The sequence below is a fragment of the Phoenix dactylifera genome, chromosome 10 (assembly GCF_009389715.1).
Source record: "Phoenix dactylifera cultivar Barhee BC4 chromosome 10, palm_55x_up_171113_PBpolish2nd_filt_p, whole genome shotgun sequence".
NCBI classification, from domain to species: Eukaryota; Viridiplantae; Streptophyta; class Magnoliopsida; order Arecales; family Arecaceae; genus Phoenix; species Phoenix dactylifera.
In genome coordinates, this window is record NC_052401.1 from 2,731,237 (window position 1) to 2,754,101 (window position 22,865).

General features: G+C 38.1%; 2 protein-coding genes across 2 annotated transcripts; one reads left to right on the forward strand and one right to left on the reverse strand.

Annotated features, from left to right (window-relative positions):
• Nucleotides 1-5,734: 5,734 nt before the first annotated feature.
• Nucleotides 5,735-6,502, reverse strand: LOC103719969 (uncharacterized protein At4g04980-like). Its single transcript, XM_008809460.4, has one exon. The coding sequence runs from the start codon at nucleotides 6,429-6,431 to the stop codon at nucleotides 5,898-5,900; it is 534 nt and encodes a 177-aa protein (XP_008807682.1). The 5' UTR covers nucleotides 6,432-6,502; the 3' UTR covers nucleotides 5,735-5,897.
• A 3,082-nt stretch (nucleotides 6,503-9,584) lies between these two features.
• LOC103719948 (SWI/SNF complex subunit SWI3C-like) lies at nucleotides 9,585-19,613 on the forward strand. The gene is made up of 9 exons (XM_008809437.4): nucleotides 9,585-9,718; nucleotides 9,845-10,399; nucleotides 10,492-11,051; nucleotides 13,990-14,353; nucleotides 14,465-14,538; nucleotides 15,875-15,963; nucleotides 16,213-16,283; nucleotides 16,363-16,544; nucleotides 18,856-19,613. The coding sequence occupies exons 1-9, from the start codon at nucleotides 9,685-9,687 to the stop codon at nucleotides 19,324-19,326; spliced, it is 2,400 nt and encodes a 799-aa protein (XP_008807659.1). The 5' UTR covers nucleotides 9,585-9,684; the 3' UTR covers nucleotides 19,327-19,613.
• The last annotated feature ends 3,252 nt before the right edge of the window (nucleotides 19,614-22,865 follow it).

Sequence of the window (22,865 nt, forward strand, 5' to 3'; positions counted from 1 at the left end):
AGGGCCCACGGGGAACACAAAACGGGAGGGCGGGCGGTGGCTGCACGCAAACGGCACGCCACACGAGTCCTTATTGTTTTTTTGCTGAGTGTATATCCGTCATGGGCCTAGCGCGAGGGAAACGCGTTTCCGAGTTCCAGAACACCAGTACTTCTTTGGGTTCTTGCATTTTTTTAAAAAAAATATACAGTGCCCTTTAAACTTTAAAAAATTTCAAATGCATGCTCCAAAATTTTCTCCAAGCTAATCCTCCAGCTCACCGCAGCAGATGGCACTAGCCTTTCATTACATATAACCAAAAAGTCCTCACTCTCTTCAGAGTGCGAATGAATAAAAAAATTTGGTGTGCTTTGAGATTTGTATGATGTGCAATTTTTACTTGTGGATCGTATATTAAGAATGCTTTAAGATCTATACAGACAGTTTGGGATATTTTGAGATCTATATAATGAGAAATCCATCACTATAGGTTATATACCAAGTATGCTTCGAAATCTGTGCAGCTGGATTAATAAATAGGGTTCAATGTGCTTTAAGATTTCCAAGGTAAGTAATTCTTAAGGATGCTTTAAGATGTATGCATGCGGATGAATGAAGAGGTTCAAAGTGCTTTGAGATCTATGCAGTAGGTGATTTTTCACTTTAGGCTATACACTAAAGATATTTTGAAATCTGTGCAGATAGCTAAATAAAGAAGTTCGGGGTACTTTGAGATTTATATAATGGGTGATCCTTAACTATAGGCCATATACTAAAAATACTTTGAGATATGTGCAAACGGATGAATAAAGTTATTTATAGTGCTTTAAGAAATGTGCGGTGGGTAATCCTTAACTATGGACCATCTGCTATGAATGCTTTAAGATCTGTTGCAGACAAATGAATGAAAGTGTTTGAAGTGCTTTAAGATTTGTGCAGTGGGTGATCTTTAACTATGGGCCAAGGATATTTTGAGATTTATGTTGGTGGATGAGCAAAGGTGTTCGGATTGTTTTGAGATTTTTGTAATAAATGATCCTTAACCATAGGTTATATACTAAGGGTGATTTTATATCTATGCAAACAAATGAATGAAGGTGTTCGAGTGCTTTGAGAGCTGTGCGATTGGTGATCCTTAACTATAGGCATATACTAAGGGTACTTTGAAATTTGTGTGAACAAATGAATGAAGATGTTCGAAATGCTTTAAGAGCTGTGTGGTGGGTGATCCTTAAGTATGAGTCATATATTGAGATTTTTCAAAAGATCTGTACCAGAACATCACCCTATAAATAACTAATATGAAAGGTATTTTTTGTCACAATACAATTTTATACTATTATAAGATAGTCACTTGACATCATTTTGTTAACAGAGATAAACGATGGAACTAGCTAGGAAACTTGAAGGATATGTTTGGAATTTTTTTAAAGTCGAGAGAGTGTCTTTGGGATAGATCATAAGTTGAGGAGGTGTCCCAATAATTTTTTTTATTTTTTAACGTGCGAGTTGTTGCTTTGTGCATTATGGCAGCGCCCACGAATGTGATGGTCTTTTGCTAGTTTTACATGGCAAGGAACTATTTGTCTATCTTCTTACATCCAACGAAGAGTAAATCCTATCAATGCTATATTTGATTGGTGAAAAAATGGTATCCTGGTACCAATGTATGTAAAAGATGTTTTAATTCTTAAGGCTTAAAGCATTCATATATATAGGTGAGAATGTTTGTTTGTTAGCGTGAATCCATGCTTAGCTATGTATTGAAGTGATTCTTTATCAATTAAAGCCTGATTGGCAAGAATTGTTAGGATAACATGGGACAAGTACTGAGAAACATACACTATGTTAAAGCGAGTTACGTGGAAAGTTCATATCCTGAATTCAAACTTGTACTTTATTCATATCAAGCATCAACGATTCTATCTACTTTATCAAGTGGATGCTGCTGCTGCTGTAAATCAGACATTGGAATTAGAGGCCCATCTTTTCTATCAATGTTGTGCCGGATTTGTTCTAAGTTCACATCTCCGCTTCTATCTCTTTTGCATCTGTTCCTTCTTTGCTTTTCTGTAAATATACTATGTAAATAACGCTTGCTTTTAATAAATCAAGGGAGGCTCTGCTTCCCTTCTCATCAAAAAAAAAGAAGCATGAACACTTCTATGGATGCCCATGACTTCAATGAAGAGCGGAAAGTACCTTGCTTCCTCCAAATTATCTAAAAAGAAAAAGAAAAGAAAGATGCCCATGATTGCTTTTCTATGACACCTCTGTAAGTGGTCTCTAGCACCAAGGATATTTTCCCCAACGAAAAGTCAGCTCTTATATGAATAATGTGCCCCAATGAATTTTGATTTGCTGATGTTGGTAAAAGCTTTACCTTTGGCTGAATAAATTTTCCTACCTTTCCGGTTTCACTTATGGATTAAATTTGGATCAGCAATTGTTTAACCAAAGGATGTCCTATTGCTTGACTAAGAATCTTGCATGACAAAAAGACATCATGAATTTGCATGGGGGTTCATAGCACTTCATTAAGATTCATTTTTTTGGCTTGCATTAGGATATCATCAATCACTAGGTCTCCAAGTGTGTGAGGACCCATGCGGGCGTGTGTTTACTTCCACATCGGTTATTCGCTGAAGAGATTTTAGTTACTTATACAGAATTAAGGAGCTCAAAAAAATATCTTTCGACTAGTTTTTTTAGATGAGATCCTAAGTTGTTACAAATAGTATCATGGAGGTTGTGATTAGATTTGAATGGATTTGAACTACGTGGACGTCAGGGCTTGAACGGAAGGAATATGTGAGGACCCGTGCGGTACCTTTCAATTAGCCTATTTGGGTGAGGTTCTGAGTTGTTACAAAGTGCATGTTTCAGTTTGCCTCGCTCTCTCTCTACCGCCGCTAACTCCACGGTCCAATTTGTTCACCAACAAAACAAATCATGAACGGAAGGGAGGGGAAGCTGCAGAGCAGGCACAACAGGGCTGGTTACAGAAAAGTTTCTTACATACCCACCCAAAACAAATGGTTGGGATGCGTTGACAAAAGAAATAAATAGCACAGAACTATAGATCGATCTTTGATTTATAACTAGTTCTTTAGGTTTCATGGCAAACTTTTTTCCTTCTCAAATTTGTTTGAGCCAAGAGTTTGTAACCCATTAACAGATAATTCAGGCTAAGAATCAGTCACAGAACATATTCAAAGTTGTTTATTTATGCCTTGATTTATTTAAAGCCAAATACATATGGCTGGAATTAGTTTTGCTGTTCATCATTTTTCTTTCATCAGCTTTCTTTTGTTTGTTATAGGAATACTGTTTTCAAATCTCGTTTAGGAACCTTCCCTTTGAAGCTGTGGCTGATATCTTATTAAAGGATCTCATAATTGTCCCGTCAATCTTTTTACAGATCTCCCCGTCAGGGAGTTTGTATGGCGGACCTCCCTCTATCATGGTACATGTCACAAGCAATGTCTGTAACAACCCAAGACCTCGTCCAAAATCTATCCAGCGAATAACTGATATGGGATTAAATACACACCCGCACGGGTCTTTACATGCTCTCCCCGTTTAAGTCCTGACGTCCTCGTTAGGCTAAGGGTTCAAATCCATTCAAATCTAATCATGAACACCACGACCGGCTCGTGGTCAGCCCTAATGGATCCGTGCTGCAGTATTCTCTAGTCCACATAGGTTATGAGCTGGGTCTGCTCTGATACCATTTGTAACAACTTAGGATCTTATCCAAAATGGCTAATCAGAAGATATTATTTAGATTTTTTTGATCATATATAAGTATCCAAGATCTATCTAGCGGATAACTAATATGGAATTAAACACACGTCCTCATGGGTTCTTACAATGTCGTATTAGAACTTCTAACTCTGCACAAAGTAATGCAGAGAGGGACATACTTCGCCGAAGCTCTGCAGACTTCCATCTCATAAGTCTTTATGGGCAATGTAACAGGGAACTCTGCCATACTAGTGTGGCTGTTGAGGTATAGGGAGGCAAGACAAATCTGTGTGGCTTTATGCTTAACTGCTGGTAAAAGAAATAATACTTAACAAGCAACCGTTTGACAGATTTGACTGGTTCGGCATTTGATCCACGTTAAGATCTTGGAGCCAATTAGATGCAGTTAATATAGGCCTAATCCCTAATTTCCACTCCTTATGGAGTTGTAAGATAACCTATGTCTCAATAACCTCTGTTTTTCCCTTGGATAAGCTTACAACTGACATGGCTTAATTTGAAGCTTTTCCTCTTTCCTTTATAATTGACCCTCTTGACAGGCCAGAAATGTGAGTTCTAGAACTTAATGCAACTGACGAGTGTGGAAGTAATGTTGTGAAGATAAAAATTAATCAAGGACTTTGCTGCTGTTGCAGTGGATTTTGAATCTCATCAAGAGCACACTGCTCATTAATTTTACAAGAAAGACATCTGTTTGTTTGTCTGCACTAGTTTCTTCGATTTCATCTAAGTTATTTTCTGTTTTGTTGTAGCTATTACAGGTGCCCACCTTACAAGATCATCATCCTAGATTCTTAGGTACAGAACTTGTGTTTCTTCTTCTTCTTCTTCTTAAGACATGTTTCTCTCTACTGCATTCACTGTTATCCTTAACATTTATGTCATTGTGTATACATTAATCTAGGCTCTTTCAACTCTCAGGGTGATCTTCGCCATGCAATTACATATTTTCAGGGATTGTATTTTTCTTGCTAAGGCTTACATGTACTGTAATTTAGTCTTTTGAGTCTGGTGAGGCAGAGGGGACTTCTGGCCTAATATTTTATGACATGGATTGGATCCTACCTACTGCTTGCTCCTTCAAGTGTATTTTTGAGCATTCATTCAAGTTTAATTGGAGAGATTTCAAGCGATATTTGTTGCACTTTGGTTTGTGGGGAGGAGTTTCTTATAATCATGCGATCCTACTTATCTGATGGGATTTCAAGAAGGTAACCGACATAAATAGTTCATAACAGCTGCGCTTATCTTTTTTTATATTTTTTTTCTTTTTTCGAGCAAAAAAATTGGACCGAGTCTAATTAAACAATTGCCCATATCATATTATTTTGGATTTTATGTTTACACTTTACTACTGATTAGCTGGATGTAAGTGACAAACCAGTCTAGGTTTTCCATGTGATCTTATTATGTTTTCAAACGCATATGCTTGTTTCATGAAGTCGTTTGTGATTGACCTACATGATCAATTATCTTGTATTGATATTGTAACAATTTAGGATCTCATCTAAAAAGACTAATCGGAAGGTATTATTTAAGTTTCTTAATCCTGTACGAGCACCCAAGATCTACCCAGCGAATAACTGATATGAGACTAAATACACGCTTGCACGGATCCTCACATACTCTTCCTGTTTAAGCTTTGATGTACTTGTCAGGTTAAGGGTTCAAATCCATTCAAATCTAATCATAAGTACCACAATCGGCCCGTAGTCAGCCCCAATGGATCCGTGGTGCAATGTCCTATAGTTCATATAAATTATGAGTCGGGTCCACTCTAATATTATTTTGTAATAACTCGGAACCTCACTCAAGAAAAACTAGCCGAAAAGTATTATTTGGATTTTTTGAAACTGTACGAGTATCCAAAATATATCAACAAATAATCGATGTGGGACTAAACGCACATCTAGCCCTCAATGCAAACATGGATTAGTGCTGCTTCTTGGTGCTTTTTCCTTTAACTGTTGACACCAATGCAAATATGAAGCTTAACATAAGACTTCAGTTCATTCTGTTGAAAATCTTAGCACAATACCTATATAGCTGTTGACTAGGTATACAACCAGACATTATTGCTGCTATGCTAGCTGATGATAGCCGTTCCAATCCTTTTATACAAAGATACGCTGTAATCCATTAAAAGTAGTCTAAAAGAGCCAGCGAGCGGCCACCTCCACCTCATCCCTTGCCCATGAGGACTTTCTGAACGGCGACGAGAAGGAAGGTGAGCTCCGAGTCGGCATGGAACGATGCCGAGAAGGGAAGATCATCTCGATGCCTCCACCGCCGATGCTTCTCTTGTCATCCTTGCGTCGGATTGGTGGAACTGGAAAGCAGCCTTGCGAAACAACAGCAACCTCATGAGAGAAAGCATGAATCTTAGACTGGAGAATGTGGTGACCACGTCGCTTGGATGGCGAAGCTGAAGAAGAGCGAGGGGTGGTGGGGGATTGGAAAGGGGATGGAGGGGTGCTGTAAGGAAGGGGGCTGAGCTTTGGTCGCAATGGCGAGGTGAAGATACTGGGGGATGGGGATGGAGGTGTCCTTGAAGGAGGGGGGCTGAGCTTGGTTTCTAGTGGGGAGGAAGGGTTGGAATGGCTGTGAGGCTTGGGAATGCCTGGTTGGATCTCCCACTTGAATGGAATGGATCCTGGCCTCTTGAAGGATTCATCCATTCTCATGCCTATATCCCAATCTCTCTCTCTCTCTCTCTCTCTTCTGGTCTCTGGCCACCAAGTAATCGTTATTTCCTTTATAGAGGTCTTTAGGAGTAATCTTGGGAATTATTCTTGGCGAGATTGAAGGCCAGTACTTGAGAAAAAAAGGTTGGTGGCAAAAACTTTTGGGTCCATCCTTGACTTAGAGGCATCTAATAGGGAAAGAGACAGGTAGTATTGGTGGCCGTTAGCAGCGAGGATGCCTACGTGGACAGGAAAAAATAGATACGGGCGGTTGACTTGAAACAATGATGGGGCCAATACCAACCCACTATAAGCGGAGGACTTAGTGGGAGTTTGATGCGTAAGCTACTTAGGTGCAATAGTTTATAGGCTTGGCCAAATTAGCTTCAATATATTAAAACTTGGCACATTTAATGTATGCAATGATATATAAAAGGAGGGAGCATTTGATGAATGGTTATGAGTACTTGATGGAGAGAGGAGGTTGGGATGTCACTATCTTGGAAAAGAAAACTAAGATGTGGAATATGCCTTTTGATTTTCACTCAGAAGTTATGGAATTATGAATTACAACAAACAGATGGTTTAGATGATTAAAGTTTTGTTTGAGAGAGCTGTTGGCAGTAGAGCTTTTGAAAGTAGAGCTGTTGGAAGTAGAGTTTGAAGTAGAGCTTTTATAAAAAGATGTTTGCTATTTAGTAACTACATTTCTAAAGTGTTGTAGCACTTTAACATGTGTTTGGTAAACAAACTGAGAAAGTACTTTTGTATGATAAAATTATCATAAAAGACATTGCATAGTATTATATAATAGAGCATAATAAAATATAGCATTATTAATATATAAATATATGATATAGTATAATATTACTATAATGTAATATAATATTATTATAATATACTAATATAACATTGTATACTATAGCATAATAATAATATAATATTAAATTATTTAACATAATATATCAATATATTATGATATAATGTAATATAATATTATATTTATAGTATAATACAATAATAAAGGTATAAAATATTATAATTATTAGCATACATTAATTTTTCATAATATAACATAATATTAAATTATTTAACATAACATATTAATGTATTGTGATATAATGCAATATAATATTATATTTATAGTATAATACAATAATAAAGGTATAAAATATTATAATTATTAGCGTAAATTAATTTTTTATCATATAACATAATATTAAATTATTTAACATAACATATTAATGTATTATGATATAATGTAATATAATATTATATTTATAGTATAAAATAATAATAAAGGAATAAAATAATAATAGAAAACAAGAATATCTTTTTCTTGCATGAAAGGGAGTCTGATCTACGACTAGGGTTCTTGTTAGGGCTCCAACAGATTTTTAGGTTTATAAAGGGACAAAGTATGTAATTGTTATATTTTATTATGGATATTTTGGTCAAATAAATAGCTTCCGACAAAGCTCAAAATAATTTTTTCGGAAAGCTCCAAAATAGAGCTTTTTCTCATAAAGTTGTTTTAGCTTTCTGGAAAAGCTAAAACAGCTTTCCGAATTTTTTACCAAACACTCTTTTTTATCCAAAAGTGATTTTGAAGGGCCAGAAAGTACTTTTTGGCCTTCCAAAAGCTCCACCAAATAGGGCCTAACTCAATTTAGAATTTTTTTTTGTTTTTCAGATATGTTTAAATGACTCCATTAAGAATGGCCCATTAGTAGAGCTATTCTTGTAGAAGGCAGACTTTTTTTTTAGTCCTCCAGTTGAGTCCAAGTTGATTGGAAATCTAGTTAGCTTTTATCTAGCACAACCCTTTCAGCAGCAGACTATGTTAGGTTTTCATTGGTGGGGATTATATGTTTAATTATGCCAATACCAGGGCATATGAGATAGCTTTGTGTGAGACATGGGAGCTTTAATTGTAGGCCATTGGGATCTAAGATGCATCGATCGATACTGAGCTAGATTTGATGGTCATATATCATTTGACCATCCAACATAATGGTGTGTACATATGGTCTTAATGTATGCAGGCCATTTGATTGCACAAATATTGATGCTAGCTTGCAAGAGTTTTTTTGACATCTTTTATATCTCTAGGCATGATTGCGTGTTATATAGGCAATGCAATGTTGGAGGATTACATGGTCCAATAGGTAAAATTGCTCTTATCTCTTTTTTTTTGGATAGAAAATTGAACTTTCTTAGAACAAAATTTTAAAAAGTCAGGCATAGAATATCAATGAGCATGTGCTCTCTTTATTAAAAAAAAATAGGAATTATATCAACATGATGCGACTTCCAATAAAGTCATGACTTGGATATGTAAGAGAGCACGTTGTCTAGAATTTAAATTATAGCAATTTCTAGTTAACTTTTCAACTGACGTTGCACATCATCCATGAAATGAATGAAAAATGATTAAGAGTCCTAAGGTGGTCAATACGATGGAGTCATTTAATCTCTACTATGTCAATACAAATTTGCAAGAAGCAACTCTGTCCTTAAGTTTAATTCATCTTTTTATTCTTATATCTTCCTTTGCTCACTGGCCCTTCCAAGGGCACATGCATCTCACTTGTTAAATATTAATGTTATATATAGATGTAAGATCAATAGAAAATAAAATGAAAGATAGTTTAAAAATTAAACAAATACTAAATATCATTTTTCCATTCATTGATGTTGATTTGATGGTCAAAGATACCGAGATTTGCATTATTGGAATAGCTCAACCCTGATTAGTGCGATGTAGAACCAATAATTTGAATAATGAATAGCATGGCTATACATACTCACAAGAAACATACGAGCCCTCTAATAAGGTTGAACTCGGAGAATGGAAATATATTCACCAATTAACATTATATGATATGATACTAGAATTTAGCATGCAAAATACAAACGAAGAGGAGATGAAATAAAAAAAGGGATTACAATATTTGGTTAAATGTTGTTCACATTACAATGCTACAAAGTAAATGAGGATTGAGAAGAACTTGATTGGCGAAGAAATGATAGAAAAATCTGGGGAAAAAAACAGATTGGATGAACCCTCACCCATGTAGTTCCGCAGGAACACCACAACCTGAAATATCTCTCGCACGTGCGAGAGGTACGTTATCCCGCGGCTCTCTTTAATCCCCCCCCGCTCCGTCCTCGCCGTCCCCCTCGTGGTCCGTTCCTCCCTCTCTCCTCTGCCAAGAAAAACCTCACTTCCGTCCCTCTCCCGTCTGCGCCCATGTCCCCTGCTTCCCCTTCTCTCCCCTCCTCAGGTACTTTCTCTCTCCTCCTCTCCTATCCATTTCCTCTTCTTGTGTCTTCTTGATTTCTTGCTAGGGTTTCCATTTCGATCCTCCGATCTCCCCTCTCCGACCTCAATCTCCTTGGATCCATGGCAGATTCGCGCCTCAAATGGCGGAAGAGGAAGCGCGACAGCAACTCCAAGCGGCAGAAGCCCCACGACGACGACGAAGAGGACGACGAGGAGGAGGAGGCCGCCGCCGCGGAGGAAGCGGCGGAGGATGATGACCACGACTCCCAGGTCAACAATCCGGCCTCCGATCCCGTCCTCGACCTCCGTGAGGCCGAGGTCCTCTCCGATGCCGGCCAGCGTATCTCCGATTTCCCCGCCGCCGTCCGCCGGACGGTCAATCGCCCCCACCCCTCTGTCCTCGCCCTCGTCGCCGTCGAGCGCTCCCTCTCCTCCTCCTCTGCCGCCTCCGCCTTTGCTTCGGCCGTCCCGAGGCCTTGGGCCCCTCCGTTTCTTGAGAACATTTCCCACGGCCAGCTCCAGGCCCTCTCCTTCGTCCTCCCAGACAACCCGTCATTACTCCAGCCGCCCGACCTCGACAAACCATCGGCCTATGTCTGCACTCCGCCGCCGCTCATGGAAGGGAAGGGCGTCGTCAAGCGGTTCGGGAGGGAGCATTACATAGTCCTCCCCATGCATGCCGGTCGGTACAATCTCTTTGCTCATTTTTTTCTTTCTTCTTTCATTCAAAGCCTTTGGTTGGACGCTTAAAGTTGATTTCTTGGAGGCACACAGATTGGTTCTCCCTGACGACGGTGCACCGGCTGGAGCGGCAGGTGGTGCCGCACTTCTTCTCTGGGAAGTCGAGCGACCACACGCCGGAGAGGTACATAACGCTTCGAAACAAGATAGTGGCCAAATATTTGGAGAATCCGGGAAAGAGGCTGTCTTTTGTTGATTGCCAAGGGCTTGTTGCCAACAACGAGCTTTATGATCTGAGCCGCATTGTGCGGTTCCTGGATCACTGGGGGATCATTAATTACCTCGCCACCTCCTCAGTTCATCGAGGGCTCAGAATGGCTGGTTGTCTTCTAAATGAGGAAACTACCGGGGAGCTTCAGCTCAAGACTGGCCCTCTGAGATCCATTGACAGTCTGGTGTTGTTCGATAGGCCTAAATGTAGTCTCAGAATGGAGGATATCGCTTTGCTGTCATCTTCGTCTTCTTCTGCATCAGTGGATTCTGATTCTCGACTTCGTGATTTGGATGGTAGAATACGGGAGCGCCTATCCGAGCATGCATGCAATTACTGCTCTCGGCCTCTGCCCAATTTGCACTATCAGTCACAGAAGGAGGTCTGTTTTAATCTACAGTTTGAAGATGCACTACATAGAGTATTATGTTCATACACCCTCTTTTCCAAATTTTAATTGGATTCGTTATTTTTTGACCATATTCTGCATAAAGTACTGCTGACTGGGTTCGGTTTCAGAACAAAAATCCTGAACATGATATCATGAAAAAGTTCTCTTTGGTTGCTTTTGAGCATGCTTGCAGGTGATATTTCTTCGATTATTATTCATCGCCACAAATCATCTTAGTTCGGAGATGTAAACTACCCTCTTCGCCACCCAAATTCTTTTTTGACGTAACAATAATGTAGGAATGGTTTACGCCTTATCGCATTATTTTGGAGCTTCATTTATCATCTCAAACATTTCCAGATCATTTTCCGTATTTTTTTAGTTCTTCTTGAGCCCTCAACTTGCTGATTGTACTTTAAGATAGCCTCCTTACTTGAAATTGCCTCTCGTCTTTGGTGCACATATTTAAACCAAGCCAACATCAATTTGTCCTTATTTTATTCTTTATTGTTTCTTACTGAACTTCTTTTATGTGCTTGCATTTAACTTTATCCTTCTAATCATTACCGGACATCTGCTTCGCGTTCCTTGTCGGTATGCTGCTGCCCATATTTATTGGCCCTGCTCACGACATGACACCGTGATCAATTAAAAAGAACTAGTGCTGGTGGGATTGCGCACGAAGTATGTGCGCTTTGAAGCTCACGTGGAAAGCTAAGATGGCCTTTTATGCCACGTAATAAGAGAAAGTAGGGGAAAAAGAGCATGTAGTGCAGTAGTTCACCTATAAGGGCGATCGCTTGATGTATATGCATTGAACTTGGAAGCTCGCGTGTTGTTTGAAGCTCATATTGAAAGCTCCGAATGGGCTTTTGTATCATGTGACAAGAGAAAGTTCAGAAAAATCAGGTAGTGCATTAGCAATAAGTCGATATATTATTGCAAGTAAGCGGTGCTAGTTAACTACAATGTAAGGCATATGCTTGGATGCAATTACATGGAACTCAATCTGTGTTTTCAGACATATCTAGATTTGACCTTCAGTGAAGATAGCATTAAAAGCTTGCTTGCCTTGCGATGCCATTGGGAATTAAATAGTCTAGATCGTCGAATCTGATATCTTATGAGGCTTTAGTGAGTGGATTTTCATGCTATTCTTTTGGTACTTTTTGGGTTATTTATCTGAAGTATTTCTGGTGTCCTATTTCGACTCAAATTTATCAGCTACCAGGTGTCCAGTCGTATTTATCAAAATAGATATATATCAGTAGATCTATTCCCTGTTTACGAGTTCAAAATAGATATACATCGGTAGATCTATTCCCTGTTTACGAGTTCAAAATAAGGGCTCAAATTGGCTATTAAAGATGGACCTAGATATAGGTGTTTATTAGGTGGTTCCGGTGGCTGTTTGGGCTTGATCTGTTCCCTGAACTAAAGAATTAGGATGCCTAGCCTATTAATAGGCTCTTTCAGGGATCTTCAAGAAATTGTACGGAGATTTTATTTGAGAGAAATCAGATCTTCTGTTACCAGATCTAGAAATCAGATCTATATTGCACTCTTTCAGGGTTTCTTATAAAAAGGACCTGCTAGCAGGCTCAGGGCTGGATTTACATTATTTGCTAAGTAAACTGGCTGATAACTCAATATAATTTGGATCAAAACTCGGATCTGAGTTGAAGTGAAGCTATATTATTCATGTGCAGCCTCCAAACTTCTACTAGGACACATCACCCGTGTAATTCTGCTGCAGAAATGCTGTTTAAGTTTTATCTTTTGATAAAAGCAAAGGAGAATCTGTATTAGGTAGCATAAGAGAAGGAAGAGTGGGAAGAAAAAAGGTACAACTGTTCGGTTATCACATCTAACTAAACACCCTTCTATGTAACTATGAAATTAGGACATGCACTAGGGGCTGGTGCAAAGACCAAATTTTCCCTTTAGTGAAGCCGGTTATGAATAACATGTATGTGGCTGTAGCTAGTAATGGGTTCATAGACATATTAAATAATTATGTAAATATCCATGTAAAGATACTGGCCCTATATTATTGATCAAGTCCCCAATAAAATGTGCTAAAGTATTGAATGTTTTCCCTTAAGTGGCTCTCTAGATGTCATTCATCCCCTGCTTGGAGCACATGGTCAGGAATCTGTCACCCAAAAGCTTTGCTGAGATGATCTCCTAAATTATTTTTGGACTTCAGATGGTGCAATAATCATCTTGTTCATCAGTGCTTGATTAAAATGATAGGCAACTTCAATATGCTCCGTCCTTTCATAAAACTTTGGACAACTAAAAATAAAGATTGCATCCTGATCATAGTCTAGCTCATAGTGAAGCCTAATTCCTGTAATAGATTTCGAGCCTGAAATGACTGATATACATTGTGAATGATTTCTTTATGCTTTGCTTTGATGCTTCATCATGCTTTGACTTTTTGCTTCACCAAAGAAGATATTTCCTCCGGCATAAGTACAACACTATATGGTAGATCTTCTATCTGTTGGTGACCTTCCCCTACTGCACTTGAGCAATCAGCCACAATTAGATGTTCGTGCTATATATAACTCAATTTTCTCCATAATAATGTTTTGCCTGTGGATGAATTTAGTTTATTCAGATACATCATTGTTTGGTAGATCTTCATGAAATAAGCAATGAAATTAGTTTCATGTGGTCAAATTTTCTCCAATATTCTATCTTTCATTTACAAATGCTGGCAAGTGATAGGCTGCCAACTGTGAGCAAGTTTTATGCTAATTCTATTTTGTTGCTTTATCCATGCTAGTTTTGCTATATACTCAAGTATGGCTGATGCATTTAATAACTATGCATCGTCTCTACTGTGAACAATGTTAATGCTAATTCAATGCCTTCATAAATCATAATTAGTATTTGTTCTTGATTGTAATTTTTTGAACAGGCTGATGTAATACTTTGCTCAGATTGCTTCCATGATGCAAAATTTGTTACGGGTCACTCAAGCTTAGATTTTCTGAGAGTAGACTCCAGGAAAGATACACCTGATCTTGATGGGGATAGCTGGAGTGACCAGGAAACTTTGCTGCTGCTAGAGGCCTTGGAGAAATATAATGATAACTGGAATGAAATTGCAGAGCATGTAGGCACCAAGTCAAAAGCACAATGCATTCTTCATTTTATTCGTCTTCCAACGGAGGATGGTTTACTAGAAAATATTGAACTACCACACATGGCTGTTTCATCTGATTCCTTGAAAGGACACAAGCCTGGATTGCCATTTTCTGATTCTAATGGTGATGCCACAGGTAGTTCTACACTGCCCATGCACATCAATAAAGATCAGCATTTGTCTTCCTATGCTGCCTTTTTATTTTGTTCTTCTTTAGTGTTCCTGTTTTGACTCTTTCTTCCTTTAGGCACTTGCCTTCAAGAATTAAATTCAGGAGACCAGATTCCATTTGGTAATTCTTCAAATCCAGTTATGTCGCTGGTAGGTAACTACATTGTTCTGCGTGGATTTACTTTCACTTCTTTCAAATGAATGGACAATTAATTTAATTTGCATATCTGACTGGTATGCTTGATTTAATGGCTGTTACTTTGGTTTATGGAAATAATAGACTTATAGTTAAATATCTTCTGCTTATCTTAAAAACACCAACTGGTTCCAAATATGACAGTTGCTTTAAAATCTGATGGGCTGTGATTTTCTATTTTCATGGCATGATGGAGGTGTAACGGACATTCAGTCTAGAGCGATGGTTAGTATGCTTCAATGCTCATACAAGCGTATATACATGTCTATATATGTGCAGACTGTGGATGCGGCCCATACAGCCATATCGACATCTTAAAATAACATGTCCACCCATCTCTTTTGTGTTTCCATACGATACAGACTTGCCAATCATCTCATAGCTTTAAATGAAAAATAGAAAGAGAAAGTGTAATCCTGTTAAAAGCATCTAACATCAAGAAACCAAAGAAAACACTGTGTTGCATCTTAACCTGCCTCCTTATGTGACAATAAATGACCAACATATCATCCTAATGTTTAATCAGTATGAGTTAATTATACCAGTCATGGTTTTTAGGTATGTAGCAAGATGTCACATAGCCACCCAAAGCAAATAATCCACATAAACAAATAAGCACTGAGATTTGTGCCCCTTTGTAATTTGAATAACCGAGTATCCTAAAGTGTTGGAGAAAAAAAGTAGACTGAATGATTTTTTTTTTTTAATGATAATGAACATTGCAGCTTTGAGCCAAATGGTCTCATCTTAAGATATAGCAATCTTCATCCTTGGCAACCAGTGTATTTTGGATAGCTTTGCTGCTAACGTTGTTGCATGCCTTAATGCTCTTTGAGTTTGCGTTGATGTAGAACCAGATATGTGTATATTCTGTTAGGCCAGTTACTGTAATATAAACGATATGTTTTGTAAAGGTTCAGTATGGCTGATTCATTGTGACCAGGGTGGAGTTATATGGGCACATGGAACAGTATGCATAGCACAATTATCTATGAAATACTCTCTAACAGTCTACAATTCCAGAATTTTATGCCGCTCGGTATCTTGACTGTTACATAGTGAATTGGTTGTAGTAGCTTGATTGGAGGTTTCCATTTATAGTAACTTTTGGAGAATTAGAATTCATAAAACCAATGTTCAATAGTTTGCAACTAGATATGTGTATTGTTCAGTCAATCTCCAAGAATTGTGATTATAGATATGTTTATAGTTTCATTGGCTCTTTACCAGTTATCGTCTTTGTGTCATTTAATTACTTTACTCTGTCTAACTGTTTGGAGAAGTTTCTAGGTTGCATTTTTGACCTCTGCAATTGGACCAAGAGTTGCTGCAGCCTGTGCGAGTGCAGCGTTATCTGTCTTGACTAAAGAGGACCCCAGGTTAGAATATTGAGCTTTTACTAGTGATGGTTAAGCGCATGATGACCAACTATTTTCCAACGATTTCCATATAATCTATCTTTGCTACTGCATTTATGTTTAACTTGGTTATTTTCCTTGGGCTTAAAATTACCTTAGTTGCAAAGTCTCACCAGTGCCATGTTTTGTGTTTGTTGATTTCTGTAATACAAGCTTTCGTCATCTTGAGTTGCAAACAAATAACATTAGACTTCTGCTTTGCATTTGTAGGTTGAGTTCTGAGAGTACACATTCTGAAGTTGGTGCTCATGGAGCACATGCAAACTTAGGTTGCCAGAAGGGTAAAATACTGATTCTTTTTCTGTTTCTTCATTTCCACACTTTGTTATTGTTTTCTCAAAATTTCCATTTTTAATCCAGATGAAACTCCAGAAGATCAAGTGCCATATGCTAAAAAAGATGCTACTTCTCCTCTTTCTCCTGAGCATATAAAATTAGCAGCCAAGAGTGGTCTATGTGCAGCAGCCATGAAGGCAAAACTGTTTGCTGATCAAGAGGAGCGTGAAATTCAGAGACTGGCTGCCACTATCATAAATCACCAGGTCTTTGTATAAACTAATGTTGTTTACCATGTTGTGTGCTATGTTTGTTTATCATAAATGTCATTTATTAAATTTCTTGGACATATATGTCAGAGTTTATTAAGATTTCAGATAATATCTGACAGTTCTGAACTGATATCTTAGGAGAGACTTTTGAACTAATCTTTTGAAAGATGAGATGGCTGAAAATAGAGCAAATGATTTTCTGCATGCAATTGATTGATGGCAACTGATTGTGTTTTTGTTGCTGTTACTGAAGAGTTCTTACTCCATCATACGATAATGCTATGTGATAGAACCGCTTAATAGAAAGATCAGCATGAATAGACTATTTTAAATGTTACTGACATGGGTTGATGTAAAGGTTAATATAAATATTAAACCTTACAGGCCATTGTGAAATGTATCAATCATTAGGCTTGTGATTGGGTTTGTAAACCCAAATTTGTAAGTTTCTTCTAGCTCTTGTTCAACAAATTTCACCTCTTATACTAGTTCGTAGCCTTTTACATCCATCTTGTTCCTGCAATATGCTAATTACTTATTTCACTTAGCCATGTGAGACCAATTCATGTCATTCTGGCCATATGTTGAACTGATGCTGATTTCATTTCTTCCTATTTGGTCAATTTTAGCATGATATCTATATATTTGCATCTATTTTAAGGATTTTTACACTTATATTTTAACATTCTCAAAATTGATGTGCTTGAATTCTACCTCATTAAAATGATAGATTTTGTTGCTTCTTCCTTGAGAAGGATTTTGTAAATGAATTGGTATGTCTTTTCTTCCATTAGAAAATGAAGTTTCACTTAAAATGCAACGCATTATTGAACTCTTTGACTGGTGTATGATTTCTTTGGATTTATGTTCTGATGGAGTGAATTCCATTATTTTGATATGTTGAGGGTATGGGTGTAACTGGGCCAAGCTTGATTGAGCCTGGGTCTGATCAAGCAAGGCTTGAAAATAATTTTGAGCCTGAAATTTGTAGGTCATATTCAGTTCAATTGTTGTTTCATGAAGCCTGAATTGAAACTGAGCCAAACACACGCCTATTTTGACTGACTTGATTGCCTTGATTGAGCCAAAAGTAATTCAAGCTTGAAATTGAGATTGGCAAGAGAAGAGGGCTGGTTGTTGTTAGTGGTGACGGTGCAGAAGTGATGTCAGTCAATCTCAAACTTGTATTATGGTCCAACTCTGAAGCATTCATGGTGCTGGACTTAGCTCTTGTCCAATGTAAGGAACCTACGAAAATAGTGAGCTTGTTATTTCCAAGGAGATCAAGACCGAATGGGTCAGGTGGTCCAAGTGGGCAAAAACCCAACTCAAAAAAGCCTAATCCCTACTCAGGTTTTATGCCCTGGGCTCAAAACATAAGAAGCCCGAAAATTTTTGGCCAGGGGGAATCTCTGATTTTAGCCTAGAACAAATAGTACCTGGATTTCAGCCCCAGCCTGAAACCAGAGAAACTAACCCAATTCAGTTTGGGATTGAACCTCGTATCCTTGAGCCCAGGGCAGGCCTGAGCTTTCAAGGTACCCTTGCTCATCCTGCAACACAAATACCTTGCATGCTTTGGACCCTCGGCTGGTATAATCCAACGACAGAATGAGAAGAGACAAATTCTGCGGATGGCTGGATGTCAGATGGTGAAGGTAATTTCGTTGGTTCGAAGCCTTGGGCTAGTTTAGGTAATCATAAACTTGAGCTCATTGAGACCGCAACTGAACCAAACTGTTCCATGGTTCTTATGTGAGAAATGGTGCCTCAACGTTTTGATGTGGGTATCATTGCAGTTCCTTGTTTCTGTCACATAGACAAGTTTTCGGAGATATTTCAAGCACAATTTCAAAGCACACGTATTTGGTGTGCTTTGACCTCTAAAGCCCGATCACTTTGTCATTTTCTTGCCTTCTATTAACTGCTTGCAACATCATCCATGAAATGCCTTTCTTAGAGGGATATGATATGCTGCTTGTTCTGGATTATTTTGTGTTGTTCATGAACTGTATTCAATTGCATGGCCTTAAAAAGTTAAGGGCAGGGAATTAGCATCACCATGCACTGTATACCAATCTTCTCTTTCCACTCTCCCTTTACAATCTGTAACTTGTAGTTGTCAGTCTTCTCTGATCTGGCATCGCTATGCATCATTCTAGATTTGCACCACCAGTTTTTATTTAATGCATTTATGAAGTTCCGCGATAGGGTTGGTTATCCTTGGGAGAGTCTGAGGTTTTGCTGTTGCCATAATATTGTTCCTGTTTTCAAGCTGATGTGCCTCCCATTTATCTTGATGCAGTTAAAGAGGTTGGAGTTGAAGCTGAAACAGTTTGCAGAGGTGGAAACCACTCTGTTGAAAGAATGTGAACAAGGGGAGAGGACAAGACAGAGGCTTTCAGCTGATCGTGTTCGGACGATGTCAACCCGGTTTGCTCAAGCAGGAACTACTCACTCATCTGCAGCAGGGCCAGCAGCAGCAGCAGCTGCTGCTGCTTTGAATGCAAACACAAGACAACCAACCATGTCACCCTCAGTTGGGCAGGCAAACATCTCACCTGCCTTTGGCAACAATCTGCCAGGACATCCTCAGATGTCATTTATGCAACGACAACAAATGTTTGGTTTTGGACCCCGATTACCTCTCTCTGCGATCCACCCATCTCCCTCCACCCCCTCTCCAAATGTTATGTTCAATTCTGGTGTGGCAAGCACTTCTAATCATCATCCGTTGCTGAGATCCTCATCAGGAAATAATTCAAGTATTGGTTAAAGCAGGTGTTTTGAGGTGGGGGTTGCAATATTAGCGGTATGGATTATGTTAATGCCCTTGCCTAGTGCAGCTGTATCGTTTCTTACTGTGATTTTAGAAATATTCCTAGCTTTAGTCTTTCCTTTTTTTTTTCTCTCCCTTTGAACATGTAAATCCAGTAGTTGGAGCCTGGCCTTGATTTCGCTGTCATGTTTTCCTCTCAGAAAGAGACATGAAACCATTACTCTGAAATCCAAATCATGCTCTCTTGGTAAAAAAAAATGGAGTGCTGTGATGCAGAGGCTATTTGCTAGTCCAATGGAGAGATCTGCAAATTAGAAGTACGATCTAAATGTGGTCAAGCTGGGTATATCCATCCCCTGACCCAGGCATATTCAAGCACCATGTTCCATAGCATTACTTTCCTACCATCCATAAAGCTTTGAATGTGGGCACATTTTAAACATCTGAGTAGATGGAAGTTAAAATGCTGGCAAGCAGATGATCCAACCTGCATGTTTATCCACTCATGGAGGAAACTTCTGTATCCACTTTGTCTTTCCTATGTTTTCTATTGACAGATTTTGTCCGGCAACGCTGACTGTAACATCTGTTGGTACGAGAGCCTCCTCAGATGATGATTCACCTATGAAGAGTACTTATTGTGCCATTCCCAGATCTGGCTACAAATGCCTCGGACACACGATTGCAAATCTAAACATAAGCAGAAAGCATGACATTCCAAACATCAGAGGTCGCAGAAGATTACTACTTATATGACTGCCATGGATGCAATCGATGCTTTAATTAAGCCCCCCACCCAAATAAAAGGCTGCAACACATTATGCTGGCATGTCACAGTGGAGCAGATAATTGTACGGATCATCTGTTCAGCCAATACAAAGATTTTTTTTTTTTGAAGACAAACAAAAGACATGCATGGTGGATAGCGGCAAGTGTGCAAGAATATTACAGCAGTAATTTCTGTATACATTTGGATAAGCTACCCCATAACAGGTTATACTTGGCGAGATCACGCTTAACCCAACGAGACCTGTTTCATTATCTTTCACCTGGAAAATGATATGCATGAGGCAACAAGATGTAACTTACTTTGTGGAATTTGATTTCATCTGTACTCTGTAATGGCAAAAGAACAAGCATCGCCAAGATAGGCAATTATCTTAAAACTAAGGGCGTTGCTTCGGTTTCTTTAAAATGGTTTCTTTTCACAAGCTAATTTTTCTAGCTTCTCCTAATAACACTTTTCTAACTTTATTTTTGGAAAAAAAAATTTTGTTTTCCTTTTTTTTTAATATTTCTTTGTCTTCTCTTTTTCTTTCATTTCTTTCTTTTCTTCTCCCTTCATTTCTTCCTTTCCCCTCTTCTTTTTTTTTCCTTTTTCTTATTCTTTCGTTGCATGGATGGGTTTTAGAGTTCCACTTTTGCCCTAATTCCTATTTTCTTAACGGAAATGGGATGGTATGGTTTGCACACCTCCTATCCCCCCATTCTACTAGGATTTAAAACCTTCATTTTTACCATCTAGTAGTTTCGTGATCCATTTCCTACTATACTTAATGGGAAGAATGGTTTCATACAATGGCATGTGAGAAGAGACAACGATTAAGTGAATGGTTAGGTAGTTTAAAAAGAAAAGCTATCCAAATATTGTAATTACAAGAAAGTTTCCAGAAAAGAAAATTCTAAACTTATTAAAGTTTCAAAAAAAATATTAAAAGTGTAAATTTAACTTAAAGAGCTTTTCATATGCATTGCATTGTTAACTACTAGTATAGAAAAATGAGTAGTCACAAAGGCAAGCAGCTTTTGGATGAGCTTGAAAGTGCTCCGGTGAACTCCAATAGACTTCATCAGTTCGTTGTTGGTGATCACCTATGTGAGGTGAGGGGATGGGTGACAACTCATAAGTCTTTGCCTCCAAGAAAACATAAGTCAAAAGCATAACATAGTTAGAAAATGCAACCTACACCTGTTGGTTAGATGTAGATTTTTGCAATGTTGGGTACAATATAATTTGTCCTCACAAAACTAACCTTCAAAATCTAGTTCTAGCCCAAACTCAATATATACTCAATCCAACTTTTTTTAAAAAATATGAAATTTAAAATCTTGAAAAAATTATAGAGATACCTCTCTAAGTTTAGACCATTATACCTAAACTCTAGACACACTTAATCTACAGCGATCTAGGTTAGGCTTCAGAATGAGCCTAACCGCATCGGTCATAACCATATTGATGATGGCGACCTATTATTTATTAATGTTGGATGCAATGAGAACATGCCATTTATCTTTATCTGATATGATATTATACATGACAATAAAAATTGGGTTTAGTTTCACCATAATAAGTCTAAATTTGCATTGGCAAGTACATAGAAGTGGATGTTGTTAAAACTTGTTTCTAAATTTTATTCACAATATATCTTATTTTTGAACAGCCTATAATTTGGTGTTAAGCAAAGATAGACAATCAGCAATTCTAAAATCCATTTGTCCAACAAAAAAAATCCGTGGAAGTATTTTTTTTCTTTTCATAGGATTTTGCTGTGTTGAGTTTGGTTGATACAAAGCTATACTTAAACAAATGACCTAGTCCATAAATTCTATAGAAATTTCAGCCTAACTCTATAGGAACAACCAAACTAAGCCTTATTTTCACCAAAAATGGTATGTTAGTAGTTTAGCTAGTAAATAGAACAATAGTTTATTTATAGATGGAACACATGATGTCAAGACGAATCACATGCAGCAAATGGGTCATTAGTGGAAATGAAACTCGTATAGGGAAAACTAGGGAAGTGAAGCATTTGAGAATGGCTGCATGTGGCCCGATCAATGCGTTCATCATTTTGATCTGATTTACTAAAGAACAATCTATTTGTAGAAGGACAGGCAAGACACATGCCACAAACACCAAGACCTTGGTGAAAAGCTATACTCACATAGAGGCACTGCATATAAGTGTTTTCAAAGCCTGCCAATAAAAGTTCTTACGTAGCATGCACGTAAGAATGTAGGTATTAAAAATGTTAATACCTACATATATAAATGGCCAACCACGAACTCCAAGACCACTATACGATTGACGTCAAGTTTAAATACTAGAATAGACACCATTTGTCACATAAATGGACCCCCTTACAATTATTCGTAAAGCCTGCCAGAAAAAATTCTTACTTTCCAGGCACGTAAATATGCAGGTATTAACAATGTCAAAATTTTCTCATATCATCCCACATGCACCCTTATCTACCCCTAATTAGACGAGATAAAGTTTAGCGTTTATATTTTTATAGAATGGTTCATGTTCTCTTGCCGTCCTCGATATAGCCATTTGATTTCTTGCTGTGATTCTCATTGACAGCAGGGCATGCGAGACAAATAAATTGGAGACTTACAGAAACCATGCAGCCCACAGTATCAAAACCGGTGGCGGGTTTTATAACTTCTATCAAGCTTACTTCGGCATGGAGTAAATAGAAGTGACTTTTTAGGCTAAGCATGTATTTAGAGAGACTAATAAGATAGTGCAC